The 17,500-nt window shown below is 43.6% G+C and overlaps 1 protein-coding gene across 1 annotated transcript in view; it reads right to left on the bottom strand.

Annotated features, from left to right (window-relative positions):
- eepd1 (endonuclease/exonuclease/phosphatase family domain containing 1) overlaps positions 1 to 10,682 on the bottom strand; it is a 22,074-nt gene extending 11,392 nt beyond the window's left edge. Inside the window, exons 1-2 of the mRNA XM_030789068.1 lie at positions 9,467 to 10,682; positions 186 to 237 (exon numbers count right to left, since the gene is read on the bottom strand). Coding sequence (XP_030644928.1) covers positions 186 to 237; positions 9,467 to 10,314 — 900 coding nt within the window. The 5' untranslated portion in view covers positions 10,315 to 10,682. The remainder of the gene's footprint in view (positions 1 to 185; positions 238 to 9,466) is intronic.
- Positions 10,683 to 17,500: the final 6,818 nt, after the last annotated feature.

Below are 17,500 nucleotides of genomic sequence, written 5' to 3' on the forward strand. Positions count from 1 at the left end.
GGGGTGGTTGTTGTGGCCCATGTCCATGTTGTAGTGTCAGCGTAAGGGAGGAAGGGAACAGTATTCAGGTTGATGATGTTGTCACTAATCCAGAACTCTGCATAGTTCTGGGTCTGTGTCACACGGGCTCACTCAGCCAGTGTTGCTGTTTTTCGTTAAATATGGGCAGAAGAAGGGAACCTTACCTTGTCCAGAGCCTCCGTGTCTGCCAAGTCCTGAACCGCTAGTAGTTTGATACTGCAGAAAGAAAGAGAGAGAACGAGAGAGATTTGAGATACAAAACACAGCTGTGAATGTTCGAATGTTCCAAAGTCCCATTAAACCGAACCCAACTTGTAACTGTGGGAAGCTGAAGGAAAAAAACCAAAAAAATCCAGAAACGAAAAGAGCAGACGAATGTTTGAAGCACTGTTTACACACAACAACTCTATGGGCACAGTGAGCAAAACCCAGTCAATTCTGGGAAATCATTTCCCGCAGGGTAATTCCGCATTAGTTAACACACACACACTAAGTGTCAGTCACGGTTCCAAGCTCCAAGAATTCCGAGAAGAGGGCAAATCACAGGAAAGTCCAAGAGGATTCTTCACAGAGACCTTTATCAATATTTATAAGAGCCACAGTGACCATGCTTTTTACTTCCTGGGTCAGTACTTAAGACAATAAAAGGAACAAACCGCAGGTCTTTGTTGGGTAATAAAAATCAAACATATACACAGACACAAACAGACGCGCGCACACACACACACACATGCCACTGCTACTAAAATAAAGAAATCATGACACATAAAAAGCAAGAAAACCAAAGCATGTCCGTATCACTCCCACTTAGACTGGAAATAAGTCAAAATCACATCCTTCATTGACCTTCATTGGTGTGAGTACTGTCCTGTTTAGATAACTGACTCTGTTTTGTGGAGAGGCCTGAGTAAAGTCTAGAAGGAAAGCTGGCCAAGATTTCACCACAGCGGTGTTGGTCAAGGAGCACTCTCCTGTGTAACAGCTGAAAGAAACGCACACACACACACACACACACACACACATGCGAGCACACACTAAGTGAGGTAACGCTGCCTTTTGAACCATTCTGATATCTAAGACAAGCAGATATGCTAAACACACACATGCACGCACGCACGCGCACACACACACACACACACACACACAAACAAAGGTCAAACTGACCGGTCGAAGGCTGTTTCAAAATCAAAGGCTTACACATGAATGTGCGTGCACACAAACACCCATACACGTGTACACCTTCACACACACACACACACACACACACACGCGCACACACACACACAAAGGTCAAACTGACCGGTAGAAGGCTGTTTCAAAATGAAAAGCTTGCATATGAATGCGTGTACACACAAACACCCATACACATGTACACCTACACACACACACACAAACACCCATACACACACACACCATCCAGTACAAGTCATCAGTACGTCAGCACTAAAGCATCAGCTGTAAAGCTGTCAAAGGAATAATGACCTCTACCCACAGACGACCTAAAAAAAGAAAAATTAATCAAGTTACATAACCATTCATTCAAAATATTCCCGCAACACTGACATCTTCAGGGTCAGGACACAATTAGCATCAATGAAGCACCTTCAAAAGAGCACCTTTCTTTTTTTTTCTTTAATCTGCTTTTAATTCATTCACGGTGTTGTTACTACGCTACTCTGTGGTTCGGCTGGGTTCCCTGTCGCCGGAGGAACCAATCAGACGCTAATTAAAACCAGACAACAGGTGGACATTAAAAGCTGTGAAAGGAGACCTGGCCATCAGACGTCACGCGGCAAGCGTTCCGTGGGCGGCGGCGATGCCTCTCGTCCGCTCGAGGTCTCGGCGGTGAGAGCGAGGGCGGAAAAAAAAAAACAGGAAGCGCATATCTGGCAATCAAAGAATTAGATTACCTACATCCAGCCTTTTGCCTACCGTCTCTATTATCTGAGGGCCGAAAAGTGAGGAGCGCAAAAGAGGACAAAACCACGTGTGTGTGCGCGCGTGTGCGTTTTCAACAAATCTACATCACATATACAAAAGAATTTGGATGGTTAAAATATCCACCACAGCACAGATTTTATGAGAGATCCAAGATATCGAGTGATAGTTTGAGGTTTCCCACATGCTGGGAACTGCTCTTCTCCGGAGAGTTTTTAAGGATCCATTTAAGCAGAGTCTTCAAAAAGCGGAATTAAATCAGACCAGAAGCCGTTTTGACTTGTTATCCTCAAACCTCAAGAGAGGACATGACGTGCCAAGTTTGGGGAGGGTCACTAATAGAAAACTTCACAGTGGTTCAGAATTCCAGCATGGTGGTACAGAGCTGAATCGTTATTCCTGACACACACACACACACACACACACACACACACACAAAGTCCTTATCAAACCAACCAGGGGCATTGGGTTCTGTAGTGATGCTGTAATAACATTGCCCTTGCTGATGAAATGAAGGGCTTGAGGATTAGCACTCGACGGTTGGGGGGGGGGGGGGGGGGGGGGGGGGGGGGGGAGGACTTTTTGACACCGTCAGCAGAAAGCTGCCGTGTTCACCGCACGGACAACGCACCGCGCCGTCCCTCCCGCCCTTTAGGGGGTCTGGCCGACGACGGCTAATGAATATTCACCAGCAGACGGTGAAATCGATCCGAATTCCAGCCACTGAACGGACAGAGAGGGGCAGGGGATAACGGGAATATGCTACCAGAACGTTCTTAGATGGCTCTGACAGAGTCCTGTGTATTGTCGTATTCTGCGGAGAGGAGATAAAAAGGAGGAAATGGCAAATAGATTTTATTTAGGAAATAAATAAGAGTGATGGCAAACAGCTGAGGAGGGAATGCGTTTGTTTCTCTGGGAAAAGCCTGATTGTCCAGGTAAAAGGGGAGCTAGGTTAAAGTCCAAAAAAGGAAAAAAAACATCAACCAGACAGGTTCTGAGTGCCCGACCATAAAAAAAAAAAAAACTTGCAACAAACACAAAGCGCATAGCCAGGAGAGAAAACACGATTGCACGAGACTTTCCCATGAGAAAGGTCTGTTGCCTGAATGCTCATATTTGAATACTGACTCATCCAACGGGTGTAAATGTCGTCTTTATTCTTTGTTATGCTTACTATTGGTACTTCTCTCCTAATAACACAGAGCGTCCATTCAATACTCTGATCCCACAAACACAAATCAGAGGGTTGACTGGGATGTTTAGTAGGTTGTTCTGTGCGGTTGTGCACTGTGTGTATGTGTGTGTGTGTGTGTGTGTGTGTGTGTGTGTGTGTGTGTGAGAGAGAGAGAGAGAGAGAGAGAGAGAGAGAGAGAGAGAGAGAGAGAGAGAGACAGAGAGAGAGAGAGAGAGAGAGAGAGAAAGAGAAAGAGAGAGAAAGAGATTTCACCATCTCTTCATTTATGTCCCCAATGCCACTGCTGATTGCATAGATCCTGTTTAGAGAACAAACATGCCAGATGCCAGTGTCAACACCCCATTCTCTTCTCAATAGGTGTGATCACTGTGTCTGTGTGTGTGTGTGTGTGTGTGTGTGTGTGTGTGTGTGTGTGTGTGTGTGTGTGTGTGTGTGTGTTGATCCACTTTCTCTCACATACACCTCCCATGAGAGACTCTAGGAATAAACAGGACCTGTTTTAACTTTACTCAAACCCAGATACAACACAGACAGAACATCACCTCACCCACCACTGACCCCAAAACACATCTAAAACTAACACAGGGGCTTAATTACTAAAGCCAAATGAGCTGATCCCAGATCAGCGAGAGTCCGGACCTTAAACTTGCACATTAATAACGACATCAGTCCCCAACCAATTCATTAAATCACCACTTCACTTACCTGATTAAACAGTCAGGACTCAAAGCAATGTCCAACAACAAAAAAACAAAACAAAACAACCTTTACTGAATACATACACTATCCTTAATACATCAGTCTCTACTGTCAGCAGACCTCAAATGAACCCAGTGAGTCAACAAAAAACCAACCAGAAAAAAAAAGAAGCTCCAACCCTGAACTCACAGCTTGCGGGAGCCAGCGTTACTGACAGAATCAGACATAGTGATGTGAATCTACATTAGCCAATGAGATGTGAAGGCACCAGATCTCTGGTTTTCATCACGTCATATAGGAGGTAAAAATCTGCATTAAACAGCATGTCATCATGCAACAGAAAACACACAGACTCTCTCTCTCTCTCTCTCTCTCTCTCTCTCTCTCTCACACACACACACACACTCAGAGAGACACTCCTGCACATATTCATATGCATACACATCACACAATAGTTTGATATTCTTGCATAGAATTTTCCACATTGGGAGGTATCCAGTTCTAACAGGTTTAGCAAGTCAAATTAAATATTGTCTAGGCGGGCCGGTGAGAAGACAGCACAGACCATATCACCCTTAAAATATTCTCTCTATGCGTCCTGAGCAATTTAATGACTCGATATAACCGAATGAGGACTGACGAGGTTCTTTTGAAACCAGTGCAAACTTCAGTCCAGTATAGGAATCTGGACTGGTTTCACTCAGTGTTTTGTGTAGCAAATCTGGTGTGGTTGGGAAGGCCACACTGGTTTCAGTGTTGTTGATGTAATAATCTGGATTGGTTTCAGAGGATGGGCTGCACCATTGCACACTGGTTTAAGAGATATTAATGCACTAGTAAGGAGTGGTTTGCGCAAACTGGTTTGGGGCTGTTCTCGTTTCTGACTGGTTATAAGTGTTGCGTGGCATGCTCAGGGCTAATGGCATGTGTCCTGGAGTTGGCAGAAGCAGGGCATGCTGGGTAATGCCAGCTTGCTCTAACTGTCCGTCCAAAAAAACGCTGTGCCAGTGGATTTTTCCACGGGAGCAGAAAAAAAAAGAAAAAAGAAAAAACCCCCAAAAAGTTTACCCAGCAAACAGGCAGTGTCAGCTCTCATCACCGTTACACAGCTTCATTCATTAGCACATACACAAACGCACAGTCACATCCACACAACATACACACACACACACACACACGCACAAACAGGTGCACACCCACACACACACAAAGACATACACGTATGCACACTCACTAATGTTCACACACACACATGCACACTGGGGTGTAGACTTTCACTACAGTGCTAAAGAAACTTCAATCATTACCTCACTTTCAAAACTCAAAATGTTTTGTGTATTTTTGTGTATGTTTGTGTGTGTGTGTGTGTTTCAGTGTCTTTAGCCAGAGAGAGACCATAATAAACAATTGTTTGTCTTTTTTGTTGTTTGTTTGTTTGTTTTGATATTCTGCTCCTGTTTCTATCCATTGGAGGGGGAAAAATGTTTTCTGTCTCTCCTCATTTGTGTTCTCTGATAAGATCATTCCTCACATGAAGAGAAGCTTCAATGGGAATTAAGCAGATTGTGTTCAATTCAACAATCCGTCCTATTCCTAACCTACAGCATAGCAATCTAATCTAATCTAATCTGACGTAATCGGATATAGCCGATGGGGAACACAGTTAAAAACACATGGAGAATAAGAGTGAAGACATTGTAACAGAAGAATAGAGAGAGACAGGTAGAGAGACAGGTAGAGAGACAGAGTGAGTCAGACTAAAAGCTTTAAATTGGTCCACTTGGTAGCATTACATTTCATCAGCTACCCTGTCTGTGCAGAGTTTGTCCTCTCATCGCACCAGACACCACTCATTATCACATTACTGTCCACACTATCCTCTAGTGTCAACACAGACACCAACTGTCCCATCAACCCTCCGCCCCAAGAGGACCGGTTAGACACGCAAATGTATCACACACACACACACACACTCACACACACACGCAGGCACACACTCACACACACACTCACACACACACAACCTCCCTTGGCACTCAATAATTTTTGTCATTTAACAATAATCTGTGTGAATAAATTAAGACTTTGAGGAGATTAGGTTAATTAAATTAGGCTTTAGATCTCTCACTCAATCCAATCTCACTGTCAGACATTTTAGAGTGTATGTCATTGTCCTCCATTACATGGAGAATACAACTGAACAAAAGAACACTGTTTCTTTATCTGGCTACTGCATCTGTTTTTTAATCCATCTAAAAACTAATCAAAGCCTAAATGGTCAATCTAAGCGAGTCAGTGAGAGAACTCTGCTTTACCTCACTCCCCCCCCCCCACCTCTCCCTTTCTGCCTCTCTCTCTCTATCGCTCTCTCTCTCACTCTCTCTCTTTCTCTCTCTCTCCCTCTCTCTCTTTCTCTCTCTCCCTCTCCCTCTCTCTCTCTCTCTCTCAAAAACAACACATGCAGCCCATCAAGAGCATGTCAGAGAGGTGAAAGGTCATGCATAGACACACACACACACACACAGACAGAAACACACACACACAGACACACACATGCACAGACACACAGACACACACACTTTTCACCCAGAGCTACCTCTGCCACCCCTTGCAATGTGGGACATTGTTTGCCAGTTTTGTACGGACTTGCCTCTCATTTCAACGCAAGATGGCAGAGACTCGGACCAAAATGTGGAAACAATCCACGCTGTAAAATTTATGACACGGAATTTGTCAAACGCTAACCGTCGTTCATCGGCGCAAAAGTTCATAAACAGATTCTCTGAATTCCGACTGTTCACAGCTGTTTGTAAAACCCTTGAGTTATTGACAGTACCACACAGAGGGGAAACCGTTTCGCAACTTAAATGGCCGATATTGTAATGTCTAGCTGTGTACAACTGTTTCCTCAAACTGCCGCGAAAACACTGGACTCACACAGCACGCACAGCCCCTCTCCTTCAGTTTAAACAATACTGATCTGATTCCTCTCCCTCTCACACCATGCACGATAAAAAAAAAAAAAAAAAAAAAAACTCAATCCGCTATAGATATGAATATGCTTTTCTTCACATACATACAGTTTACGGCCTTGCATGAAATGGCCATTTAAACAAAACAAAACAAAAAAAAAACAGGAACAGTTTGAAATTGAAACATATCATGTGCTGGATGTAAATTTCTGTTGGTTTTCGATCCTGTGAGTCGAAGCTCGCTGAGATATTACACTGAGTCACACTTGCTTGTGTGTGTGTGTCTGTGTGTGCGTGTGTGTGTGTGTGTGTGTGTATACGGACAGGGTTACTACAGGGCAAGCTGAGGCATAACCACTCCTTTCCTTCTCTGAGACTGAACTAGAGTTACCTCATCACAGGCCGTCAGAAGGCTCCTTCCTCCTTCCCCCCGCTGTGGCTGTGGAGGGCGGGGTGGATTCACGTCTGTCAGAGGATTATAAACAACCTCACAATGTCACAACTCATCTGGCTCGCACCCTTACGGCCTTTAGCGCCTGACCTGAGATCTGTAGTCAGGTCGGCTTTATTATTATCATCATTATTATTATTATTATTGAATCTTTGTGTGTCTGTGTGCTTCATCATAGATTTGACTGTAATTCTCTATCTCATCTGCAGCCAAAGTCTGCGTTAAACCGCAGTGCCGTTTGTGAATTTGACTGTGTTGTAAAGCAAAGGATGGAGATTGTGGTTTGTGTCAGCAAGGCCAGATTGAGTCTGAGACTGGGGGGGACTGCTGACTGTCTCTCTGCCTGCTGACTGTCTCTCTGCCTGCTGACTGTCTCTCTGCCTGCTGACTCAGGAACAGCGGGAGCTGAAGCCTAAAGAAGTTCATTGACCTCCAGTGACTCTCCCTGCCGTCAGTTTCTCTTTCTCTCTATCTATCTATCTCTCCCTCTCTCTCTTTCTCTCTCTCTCCCTCTCTCTCACCACACACACACACACACAGGCAGCATGATCAGGTTGTAGGTGAGCTCTGACAACAAGCTAGCCCTCCTACCCTATGTCTGTCTGTCTCTCTCCCCCTCTCTCTCTCTCTCCCTCTCTCTCTCTCTCTCTCCCTCTCCCTGTTATTCACAATTCTTTGCTTATGTGTCTCTTTCTTGTTGTTCTCTTTCACTCACACGCAGACATAAAGACACAAACAAACACTTCGGCTCCTGCCAGCAGGGCTGGACGGCAGTGTCTGAACTAAGCAAACAGGAGACGAGAAAATGATGAATCTGAAAGACTCTCTCAGACAGAGACCCATGTGTCTGTTATTTTATGTAGAAAAAGGATGTGCTTGACTCAGGAGAAAACTCAAGAGTTTGAACCAGACAACACATGTGTTCCACATTCAGAGACAATTTCGATTCAGGAAAGTTGAAAATACCCCAATATCACTCTTATTACCACACAATGCCCTGTTGTCTCTGTTTGTACTGCTATGTTCCCAAAACGAACAAAAACAGAATTCTCTTACACGCTGACGGTAAACGTCCTGCGAGCCTGAGGCAGACAATGACCAGGATAGTGCAAGTCATGCTTGTTTATCAATATTTTTGTTTTTGTTCTTCTCCTCGTAAATGTTCTGAATGCTTTTGTTATGAGATAACTCCACAAACGCGCTGCAGCAGAGATTGTATCAGCTAATCTTGCATACGCGCTGCAGCAGAGATAGTATCAGCTAATCTTGCGTGGCTGATGAATATGTGAATGTGATCATATGGTATGGACACAGATGCTACGCTGGAGTCAGTCATGTGTTTTACCAGCACACGGTGAATGTAACCTACGCTTAACTAAGCCTGCTGTCACTTGTCACCTTGCTGTTCTTTCTTTTTCTGTGAGAAGTGAGAGGGAGCGTTTAAGCTCTGACACACCATACTGGTGTATATGTAACCCACTGCATCCAAACAAGTGAAACTTGTGTGTGTATGTGTGTGTGTATGTGTGTGTGTGTGTGTGTGTGTGTGTGTTTAGGTGTGACCATGGTCGAGACCATAAAGCACATGCAGACAAACACTCGTGTTTCTAGGTCATAAATAACTAAGTTCAATAGTTAAACAGACGCGTGGCTCGTGCAAAAGTCTGATAACGGGACAGTCACCAAGCTGTCGACACTACACCCTCCCACCAGTGCTGTCCTGCTATAACAAACACGCTACCTGCTACTCACGCTGCTCAGATCACTGGGAAACGTGCATCAAGTAATATTTAAATATTTAACAGACCACAGCAGGTCGATATGATTCTCATGTGACAGGGAAGTTTCTCTGAAACCAAAATGACAGGTTGGCCTTTCTACCCCTCGTGTCCCCGAAACTGTCAGATACGGGTTCTGCAACTTGGGATGATTTTTTTTTTTTTTTTACAGTAAGTAATCTTTTTAATGAGGTAAACCTGCACAGGTAACAAAAAGAAAGGAAATGTATGAATAAATCAATATGGGGTTTTTTCCCCCAAAATGAGGAACTTGAAATTAGACTTGAAATAAGAATTTTGTCCTGTCGGCGTCTTACGAGAAATCAATGTCTGTGACACCAATCACCCAGTGTACACTGTAAAAAATAAACAAACAAACAAACAACAAAGTAACAACGTGTTAACTCACTCATTTTCTAAAAGCGTCATGCAAACGACCTCTCTAACACCGGGGTTGTTGGCTTTGTCGCTGGAGCAGCATTGCAGGTTCCACGTGCCCACTCGGACCACCGGTTTGCCATCTCGCATGCCCGTTGGGGGCTCAACAACCGGTCGGATGGAGATGAGCTGCGTTGGCCCACCTAGAGGCAACTCAAGATCATCGCTCCGTAGGCTAAATGACGTTGGACTCGGCTGTGACTTTGTGGTGCAAGTCAGACCACCGTTCGTGTTAGTTGATGGCGTCCTTGAGCGCTCCACAAACACTTGAAATCGAATTTTGTCCAGAAGCGATGAATTGATTTGGTGGACTTTAACCAGGTCTTCGATACTCTTGAACGGACCGTTTACGGTGCGGTAGTCCACTATGTTCTTGGCAATTCTCTCGGTGATTCCACGCAGGCTCATGAGTTGAGCAGGTGTAGCAGTGTTGATGTTCATACCGGTGCACGCGAGGTGCTCGTGATCTTTGCGCAGAGAGGACGGGGAGTGTTGAGACGACCCATTCTTGTTGGAGACGCATATTTCTAATTTAATAACCTCTAGTTTGGTGGCACCTACACCGCTGACTAAAGCGAGATCCTCCACTTTCTTGAATCCTCCGATACACTCACGGTACTCCACAATGTTCTGCGCAACCGTGCGATTCACACCGGGCAGAGTCATAAGTTCTTCTTCGGTAGCTGTGTTGATATTTAACCGCTCCTGGTTCACCATAATATTGCTGAAGTTGCATGCGGCGCTAAACTTGCGTTTACTGTGACACAAATCCGTCGGGTCCTTTGGAATAGACCGGTGGCAGCCTAAATTGCCTCCCATCTCTGAGTTCTGTGCTCGGGACCTGACGACACAGCCGACACTAAAGGCACTACACGCGCGCAGTTCGGAAAAGAACAGGGATTGATCGGCTCTCCCCTGGATGCATGCCCGACATGCAAAGACAAATGAAAACGTGATACCGCTATCAAATCACCGACGATAGTCTTGTGCGCAAGGACTGTCAGAGAGGCTCGCATTCGTCCAAAAAAGCAGTTCGATCTCACATGATCACTGTCTTGACTTCCTGTGGTTTTACGTCCCCACGAGCTTGTGCAAGAATGCCTTCGAGGTGCGACGTCTGTTGCTGTCGGTCCGCTGCTCTGAGGTTTCGGCCGTACTGTCTTGTCGGTATATGAGAGCAGACTAGCCCTGTGGTGCGGCACTGCTGCTAGGATCAAACGTCAGGCAGTGACATTGCCGTGGCAAGGGGGCGTGGTCCTGTTGCCTTGGTAATTAGGCTATCGGGTCAAAATGTTTAGATAATCCGCTCTGCACGAAGTAATTTTTTTTCTTTAATACATTTTTTCCTTTTTTTCTTTCATTAAATGTGTGTGTGTGTGTGTGTGTGTGTGTTTATGTGTGTTTAATATCTCGAACTGTTAAATGACAGTCTCCTTAAATTCCACAGCGACGGGTTTAATCATATGGTTAAAATGTAGCTCTGTTTTCTGTCTCATTATGAAGGACTGCATTGGAATATTACTTAAACCATTAGCTATAAATAAATAGTTCATAGAGATGTACTGAATTTAATATTACTTCACCGACGGATAAAAAGCTTTTTCTTTAAGCCAAATATGTTTTGCCCTGGAAGCTGTCGTAAAACAAGAGTAAGGGGTTCCTCCAAAGCGTCACTAAAAATCAGTGTCATAATCTACACATGCCGTGCGTCATCGCACATGCACAGTCATCTCTGCGCTAGTTTCTTCTGAAAGCAGAAGTGCCATTTTAGTTAAACGTTGACTCCAACTTTTTCTGTTCCCCTGTCCCATGCATCCTTTTTACACATGTGTATATCCACTGTGGTTATCCAGGACAGATGAGTACATATGAAAACATGTTTTAGTGCCATCCTTACGCAACTTAGAACTATTCGTCCAAACTCGCAGTAACCTCCACAGATTTGGAATTAATTACTGGCTGAAATAACATGTGAGAAAGTGAGAAAGAATGTTCTCGGCAGTTCCACAGAACATGACACGAGCAGCGGCAAACCTCATAGACCGGTCGCGGTTCAATGTTTGCCATCTCCACATTACTTAATGCTCAAACTATGAATCATTAATCAGATTTGCCATGTCACAGCTCTCTCCACGAACGACGGTCGTCTGCTGTGAGGCAGAAGAATGCATGTGTTATAAGCATATGCAAATTTGCCCTCGTTGTCCCGCAGTTCTTTTAGACAAACCAGATCTAAATAGGCTTTGGTTCCGACCGGTCCTTTTTAATTACGGTGTGAATGGTCCAGAAAGAAAGGGAGCCTGAGAGGACGACGCGGTTTACGTAACGAGGTTCACCGAGGCCACGTCTGTACACTGCTAATGCAATTACCATACTGTCCGTTTGATTACCGCGATTAGCATTTGATTTGAATAAGCATTGTTGTGCTAAGTGATTAATGTCTTTGCTTTGTTGTGAACTCGAGTTTCTGAATTTGCAGTATCCTTTGATTTTTTTTCTCTCGCCTTTTTTTTTCAAGAATTTCAATGAATGATAGTTGAAGACTTGCCCACTGGACAAGAGGACATCCTTGTTATATGTTTTTACAACTAAAATGAAACATATTCGCTTCCTCCGTATGCCAAATGACCCTCTGAAAAACATCACCACTGGAATATTAACGATCATGTGAAAAATGATAATTACATATAGACATCAAAAATACTGCGAAGTTAGAATTCAAATCTGAGGCAGAAGTAGTGACTGACAGTGTGTAAGTGGCTGGTTCAGGCGCGTGGTGTTGACTGCTGCGAGTTTGTACCCTTTCTTGCTCAAACACATACTAACATCGCACAAATTCACGTCGGGATTACCGCCTAAAGTCTACATTTATCACTCCACATCTCTGTTAATTCCTATTCCCACGCCTGCTCAATCTGTCAGAATTAAAACTACCTGACCCCCCCCCCCCCTTTCCTTTCATTCCCTTCTCTTCCTTTCCAATAAGTATCCAGGGAATTAAGGAAATAGCAGAGGGGAAAGGGGACTGTCGGTTTCTCTGTGTCGTTGGAAAAGTAAAGTCACGTCAGGTACTCTAGGAGCTTTTATCACGCCTCTTTGTTTAGAAGTAGGGTTGCGTCATCCGCCACTCAAAGTCAGGACATCCACACCTAAGCCTGACCCTTCCTCTTATGCACTGCAGAGGAAGGGTAAAGGCATCACAGCGTCAGGCGTTGCCAAATATCCAAACCGGTGATTTAAAAAAAAAAAAAAAAAAAAGCTTCAGCACAAAACATGCTCAAATAAAACCCGCATCTTGAGAAAGAGAGAGAGAGAGAGAGAGAGAGAGAGAGAGAGAGTGAGGGTGGTTTGTAAATATTGGATTCGGCATCTGCGAATCGGTACGAGGGAACGCCTAACTGAGAAGATTAAAGTGAAGATGTGAGAAAGCGATATGAGTGTGATGACCTGGCTCTGCTCTGCTGGATCCATATTCAAGTCTAATCCTTCACGTGGCGGGCAGGCCAGTCTGCAGAAATCTCAGTGACTGAACCCAGAAGGCTCTGACGTCTCACTGCTGCTCGGCATCCCTTGGCCCCCGCCGTGGGAAACCCCATAGGTAATTTGTGGAACATGCTGAAATGAATCATCCTCTCCATTCATCTCATCTCCTCACAGATCCCATAAAACATTTCACATCTACAGGAAAATGTTACTCTCAGAAAACTGGCAAAGCATTAATTTTCCCCTGTGTAGACCGTATGACACCACCTTTGCTGATACATATGACAAAAAAGGAAACAATAAACATAATTGGAGAAGAGGGAGAAGAGAGAGAGAGAGTATTGGCATAGCAGGGTTAAGCTCACATCCTCATCTCAGTTTTGGGGTGTGTGTGCATTCGGGCATGTACTTAATCGAGTCACAGAAAGAGAGAGTGACAGATAGAGTTAAGAGAACTAAAAACAAGCCGGTCACCGAGTGGTGTGACAGGATTTCTGCTTCACAAAAGGATAGTGTCCATGGTATGAAACCACAGGTATTAGAAACTCACACAATGCAGACTGTACCCTGAGTCCTCCAAGTCCTTGGCTTTGGGTGGCACAAATGCATGTTGCAATGCATGTTGGTGTGTATGTGTGTGTGTGTGTGTGTGTGTGTGGGGCTTGTGTCTGAATTCTATAGAGTCCAATACTTAAAAGTTGGACAACATAGCAAGAGAGAGAGACTAAATTCTGAGACTCAACAATAGTCACCAATAGAGTAAATTTCACGACTAATCAGTTTCTCCTGTGTTTTTGCATTTTATGATTGGAGACTCAGCAGAATGAATGAGGTCATTGTAAAACAGGTAATTAAACAGCCTTAGTGAGACAGGCAGGCCAGTGGAGCAGGATCTGGTTGGGGGGGGGGTGGGGGGTGGGATTTGGCAGAGCACCCTAGAGATGTCAGAGACGCCCCGCTCTGGACAACAGAGAGGCGTGGAAGGCTATGCAGGTTATGTAACAGAGTTTTAGGGGGCCACAGTGCGGAGGTTCCCTAGAGAGGCGAGGAACTACTGACAGACGACAGACAGCATTAGGCATTCTGACTGTCCCTACTTAGACACAGAGAGGCCAAAGCATTCCAAAGTCCAAAGCAAAGGTTCTAGAATGTTCTCATGAGTGAGCAGAAGTGCCAAAACAGGGTGGAATATATGTAGGGGATGTATTTGAATGGCATCTGAATGTGAGAGAGAAAGCATTTATTTATTTATTTAAAATCCAACAGTCATACACTGAAAAACAGTACCATTTTCAAGCACACAGTTTTGTTTTATTTATTTATTTATTTATTTTTACTGTTAGCCCTACTCTGGTGAACATTATGACAGATGTCATTATGAACTCATTTTCTTTCTCTCAGTTCCAGAATGAAGTTCTGATAATAGTATCTTATTGCACAAAACTAAATCAGAAGAAATAGGTTTGAAAAAAAAAAAAAAAAGATTCGTTAAGCTAAGATTTTATTTACCGTGTGCGTCATTGGGACCTGAACTTTAGAGTCTTCACAGTCCTGCTGGTCCTGCTGTGCACCGGCTGACAGTTTGGAGCCAGCCTGTTACCATGGCGTTGTCATGGAAAAAGTGGAACAGACTAAATCTTCACTGTCCTGAAGAGCCCTTCACCCCTCTGTATAACATGATACCACCCCCCCCCCCCCCCCCCCAAAAAAAAAACCACACCACACCACACCACACAAATAGGCGAATCGCTTTCACTTTAAAATGCTTTAACCACATGACACAGATATTTACCGTCAAAACCCCTCATGTCATCAGACATACCAGCCTATTCCCATTCAGATACTGTTTGAAATAAGCCGACTATTTTAGCTTTGACCTTATCTAACCAGAGTTGGGAAAAGTCTGTCGGTACAGTTTAAGCTTCGGACGTCTGAGACGTCAGCCGGTTGGTTGAAGATGAAAACGATGCTAGCGCTGTCAGTGATGATTGACTCTGTACCCAAGCATTGCAAAAACAAGAGGGCAAGAGTCATAGCCCCTTTGCATAACTTGATTCTCGTTCCAAAATCTTCTCGGTTTTGTGACAAAGAGCGCCGTAGCGGCAAAGCACAAGTTTGTATTTGATGACACGAGACGCTCTTAAACAGGATTTGACCCTTATCTACTGATTTCATTGGATTTGGCAATGCTACGTTAACCAGAATGTCTGTGTGAATGATCGGTCAATGCTACGTTAACCAGAATGTCTGTGTGAATGATCGGTCAAGAATGATCCAAAACCTGCCAATCACATTCATCTTCATGCTTCCTGTCCCCTCTCATCTCTCTAACCTTCCACTGTCAACATCTAATGAATAAAACATCAAACTACTTAACAGTTTCCAGTGTTTATAAAGTATAACAGTTTTTTTTCTTTGTATTGATTTAACAGTGCCTAGTTTTTGTTGTTTTATTGGGGGGAAAAAAAAGTTAAACAGTGAAATCTTGCATATTAATGCATCTCAAACAATGCACACAAAACTGAGGTGTAAGGTATGTCAAATAGCTCTGAGCAGATTGCTTAAGAATAAGATTTGTCAGGATTTGATTTGGTTAACTTCATCTAGTTACAGACATTCTAAACATTAAAAACATGCTCACTAAGACCCCCTTAAGAAAATCATCTTTCTTTTGGTGCTTTTTTTTTCCACTAGCAGAGGCCTTGATAAAAAGCTAAAAACTGAGGTGGGTACCTGAGTGATGTAACTGGACAGATATTTTAATGACAACAGAAACAACTTTTAGGCCAAATATAGCTACAAACACGTTTGCCATATGTTTTTAAATATTTAAAAAAATTTCCTTGTTTTCTGGTACTAAGTCACCAAAATAGAATCATCTTTGCGTAAGAGCAGTGAACTAACAAAGTTTCCACTTTGAAGTTTAGTTTTAATGGTGAAACCACCATCAGCGTTTTCTGTGTCAAAGATGTAGATAAAGTCCGTCGAACAACATCCAATATTTAACCTAGCCGAAGCCTCAAACCACTCATATGCTCAGTCAACGCTACACAAAGCAGGTCAACTCTGATTGGTCAAACCGCGCTCTAACTTGATGACCAGGGAGGGCAGCACACCAATCAGAGAGAAGAGCGGAAAATCAGGTTACCTGCCGAGGAAAAGGGGGCATAAGGGAAGGGAGTTGAGTAGACTTGTGTGTGCGTGCGTGTTTTTCTCCTCTTTATTTCTGTTTACAGAGAAGTCCAAAAGGGCTCTTCCCTTTTGAAATCAAATTTTAAAAAAAAGAAAAGAAAAAAGAGGAACAGAGGGGGGAAAAATAAAGAAGCTGTCATGACTAAAACAAATAATTACCCCCCCCCCCCCCCCCCCCCCCCCATACTGTTAGTCACATCATTTTGGTTAGATACTCTTTTTTGTGATGTCAGATGAAAGCGGATTGTAACTTCTTTATTTGGCTGGAGGGAAGTGTGCGAGTTAAAAGATGAATCCATTAAACTAACCACAGGTCCGTACTTTCCTCAATACAGGAACATCCATGTGAGAACGATGCAAATAAAAATTAGTCTGGTATTGACGTGGCTCCCCGATGTGTGCGGTATTCTTAGAATAATTCTTAAAATACTTTCTGCGTTTGATGCAGACTTCTGTGGCGCACACTGCTAATGTAGAGTTTATTGAACTTCGGTTTACTGAGGCACAACCGCTGTTTGCAATGAACACTGCCCTCTGCTGGCGATTTAAAATACAGCTTCTGACAGAAGTGGTCTACCTGCATTCTTTGAATACAAGACCTTACATTAATGTGAACCATTTTCAACAGACACCCGCTGAACAATCTGTACAAACACAGACAGTCCAACAGCGAAGGCACACTCCACAGCACCTTGTGCACATTCTTTATACTCGTACACACGATCGCGCTATAAAAATCAGACACACGCACCCGTACAAACTCAAACTCATTCACACAAGTCACCAAAATCAGTGGCTCCTAAATACAGTGCATAGACGTGTGTGTGTGTGTGTGTGTGTGTGTGTGTGTGTGTGTGTGTGTGTGTGTGTGTGTGTGTGTGAGAGAGAGAGAGAGAGAGAGAGAGAGAGAGAGAAATATCCCTTTTGTGTGCCAAAAAGACAGAAAAAAAAGATTAAAACGAAAACAATAACTTTCAATACAAACAACAGAAAAGGTATCATCACAAGTTTATTATGTGACTTTGTACAATAAAAACGATGAAGAAAAAAAGACAATTAAAAAAACAAAACAAAAAAAAACCAAAACAAAAACAGAACAAAAATTCAGATGCATTACATGAACAAAAAGCTAAATGTGGTTTACAGGGGAGCCCAGCGGAATTCGTGGCTAACTCCACTCTAAAGGAGCGACCGCCTGATGACAGGCTTTCTGCTTCAACATCATCTAACAAACTAATGAAAAAGGTAACACTTCCAGGCTGTGACCTTCTGACCTCCACAAACCTTCATAAATGCACCAGAACATATCGTCCTGCGTCCTCAGATAAAT

This window comes from Chanos chanos, chromosome 12, assembly GCF_902362185.1.
Source record: "Chanos chanos chromosome 12, fChaCha1.1, whole genome shotgun sequence".
Taxonomy (NCBI): Eukaryota; Metazoa; Chordata; class Actinopteri; order Gonorynchiformes; family Chanidae; genus Chanos; species Chanos chanos.